Below are 1581 nucleotides of genomic sequence, written 5' to 3'. Positions count from 1 at the left end.
GGCATGGAGAGCAGCAACGTGGAGATCCTGCACGTGGCCAAGCCGGACAAGTACCAGCTCCACCTCCATGAGAGCTGCGTCCTCTCCCTCAAATTCGCCTCCTGCGGTAGGGACGCATGGTCGCTCGTAACCTGCTGTGTGGGCTGGCTGGGCTGAGCGGAGCTGTGAACCCCTTCATACCAGGGTTCCACGCGAAGGCCCACGTCCTGCCTCTGGAGCCATGCCACTGTCCCACCTGCAGTGGGAGGGAGCTATCCTGCCCCAGCCCCATATCCCCTCTGCTCTGGGACCCTCTTGCCAGCAGAGTCCCATGTCTGAGCCCCTAGGGGAAGGCGAACAGCCCCTTCTGCACTGTGCACCTAGGCAGCTCTACAGTGGGGGTAGGAGGAAGCAGAAGAGTCTTCCTTCCTGACCCTTTGCAGCGAGCCTGGTACTCCCTGAAGCATGAGAGTGCATCACCTGGATCTCCACTGGCATCAATCCACCGATCGCTCTGCCTGAGTCAGAGCGATCCCTTTTCCTTTGCTTCATTTGGCTTTGGAGTATAATTTTGGTGCATGCCTCTGGTTTCGTGCAGGGGGTGGGGAGACATTCTCCCCCCCTCCCCCACCTGCTTCTTTGTCCTGGGGCTATCCTGTGACTCACCTGGGGACAGGGCCACACACTTGGCTTGAGCTAGACTTGCCCCCTCCCTCCGTCCTGCTCATGCGCTGACACTCTGCCGCAGGTAAATGGTTCGTGAGCACAGGGAAGGACAATCTGCTGAATGCCTGGAGGACGCCCTATGGAGCCAGCATCTTCCAGGTGAGCAAAGGGGGTGGCTTGTCCCAGCAAGGGGTTAAACCAGGGGCAGCAGCGGGAGAGGCCGTCTCAGCAGGAGACCAGTTTTTTTTAGCCCAGTCGTAAATTTGTCTTAATCCGTTATCCTCAAACAATCGGCTCTCTAAACTAGCGCAGCCTAGTGTCTCCCTGGAGGCCGTGCTAAGTAGTTCAAGGCCAGCTGGTATAAATCACTGCACCACTCCACGGCCTTATAAATGAGCTGGTTTGCTATGTCCCTGCTCCCCGCTCTTCCTTGCAGTCGAAGGAATCCTCCTCGGTCCTGAGCTGCGACATCTCCACCGACGACCAGTTTATCGTGACCGGCTCGGGAGACAAGAAGGCCACGGTTTACGAGGTCATTTACTGAAAGGTGGCTGGACGTGGGGGAACCGGCCGGCCGGGCGTCTGTCCCAGCCCCCCACCTCTGCCCCATGGACAAATATCCACAGCAGTGATTTTCCAAAGAACCCCTGGAAGGGAGCGGGGGGGTCGTCGGCGAAGCTGGAGAGAAGAGCAAAGTGGGGGACCCTTGGAGTTCCAGCCAGCGCCCCCTTCCACTGAGGAAATCGCTCTTGGCCCGAAGGGACAGCGTCTGCCTGGATCCTGGGCGCTCTCATTCTTTTGGGTTTTTAATCTGAACACTGGGGGACTTTTTTTTTTACGGCTGTACACTTTTTCTTTTTCTTTTTAATGCTCCAGGCTGAGCTGGGAAGGAGGTAGCCACTCCACCCCTGGCTGTCTGGCTTCTAGGTTGTATTT

The 1581-nt window shown here is 57.5% G+C and overlaps 1 protein-coding gene across 1 annotated transcript; it reads left to right on the top strand.

The window, feature by feature from the left end:
- Nucleotides 1–3: 3 nt before the first annotated feature.
- LOC112124950 (transducin-like enhancer protein 1) lies at nt 4–1581 on the top strand (the record flags this gene model as incomplete). The annotated part of the gene is made up of 3 exons (XM_026662406.1): nt 4–106; nt 728–804; nt 1082–1581. Coding segments are annotated over 3 exons (288 nt in total), but the record flags the coding sequence as incomplete, so codon positions are not given.

The sequence above is a fragment of the Terrapene carolina genome, unplaced genomic scaffold, assembly GCF_002925995.2.
Source record: "Terrapene carolina triunguis isolate 2854851 unplaced genomic scaffold, T_m_triunguis-2.0 Scaffold27065, whole genome shotgun sequence".
Classification (NCBI taxonomy): domain Eukaryota; kingdom Metazoa; phylum Chordata; order Testudines; family Emydidae; genus Terrapene; species Terrapene triunguis.
Note: the sequence above shows the minus strand (reverse complement) of the source record. Positions and strands in the feature narration are given on the sequence as shown.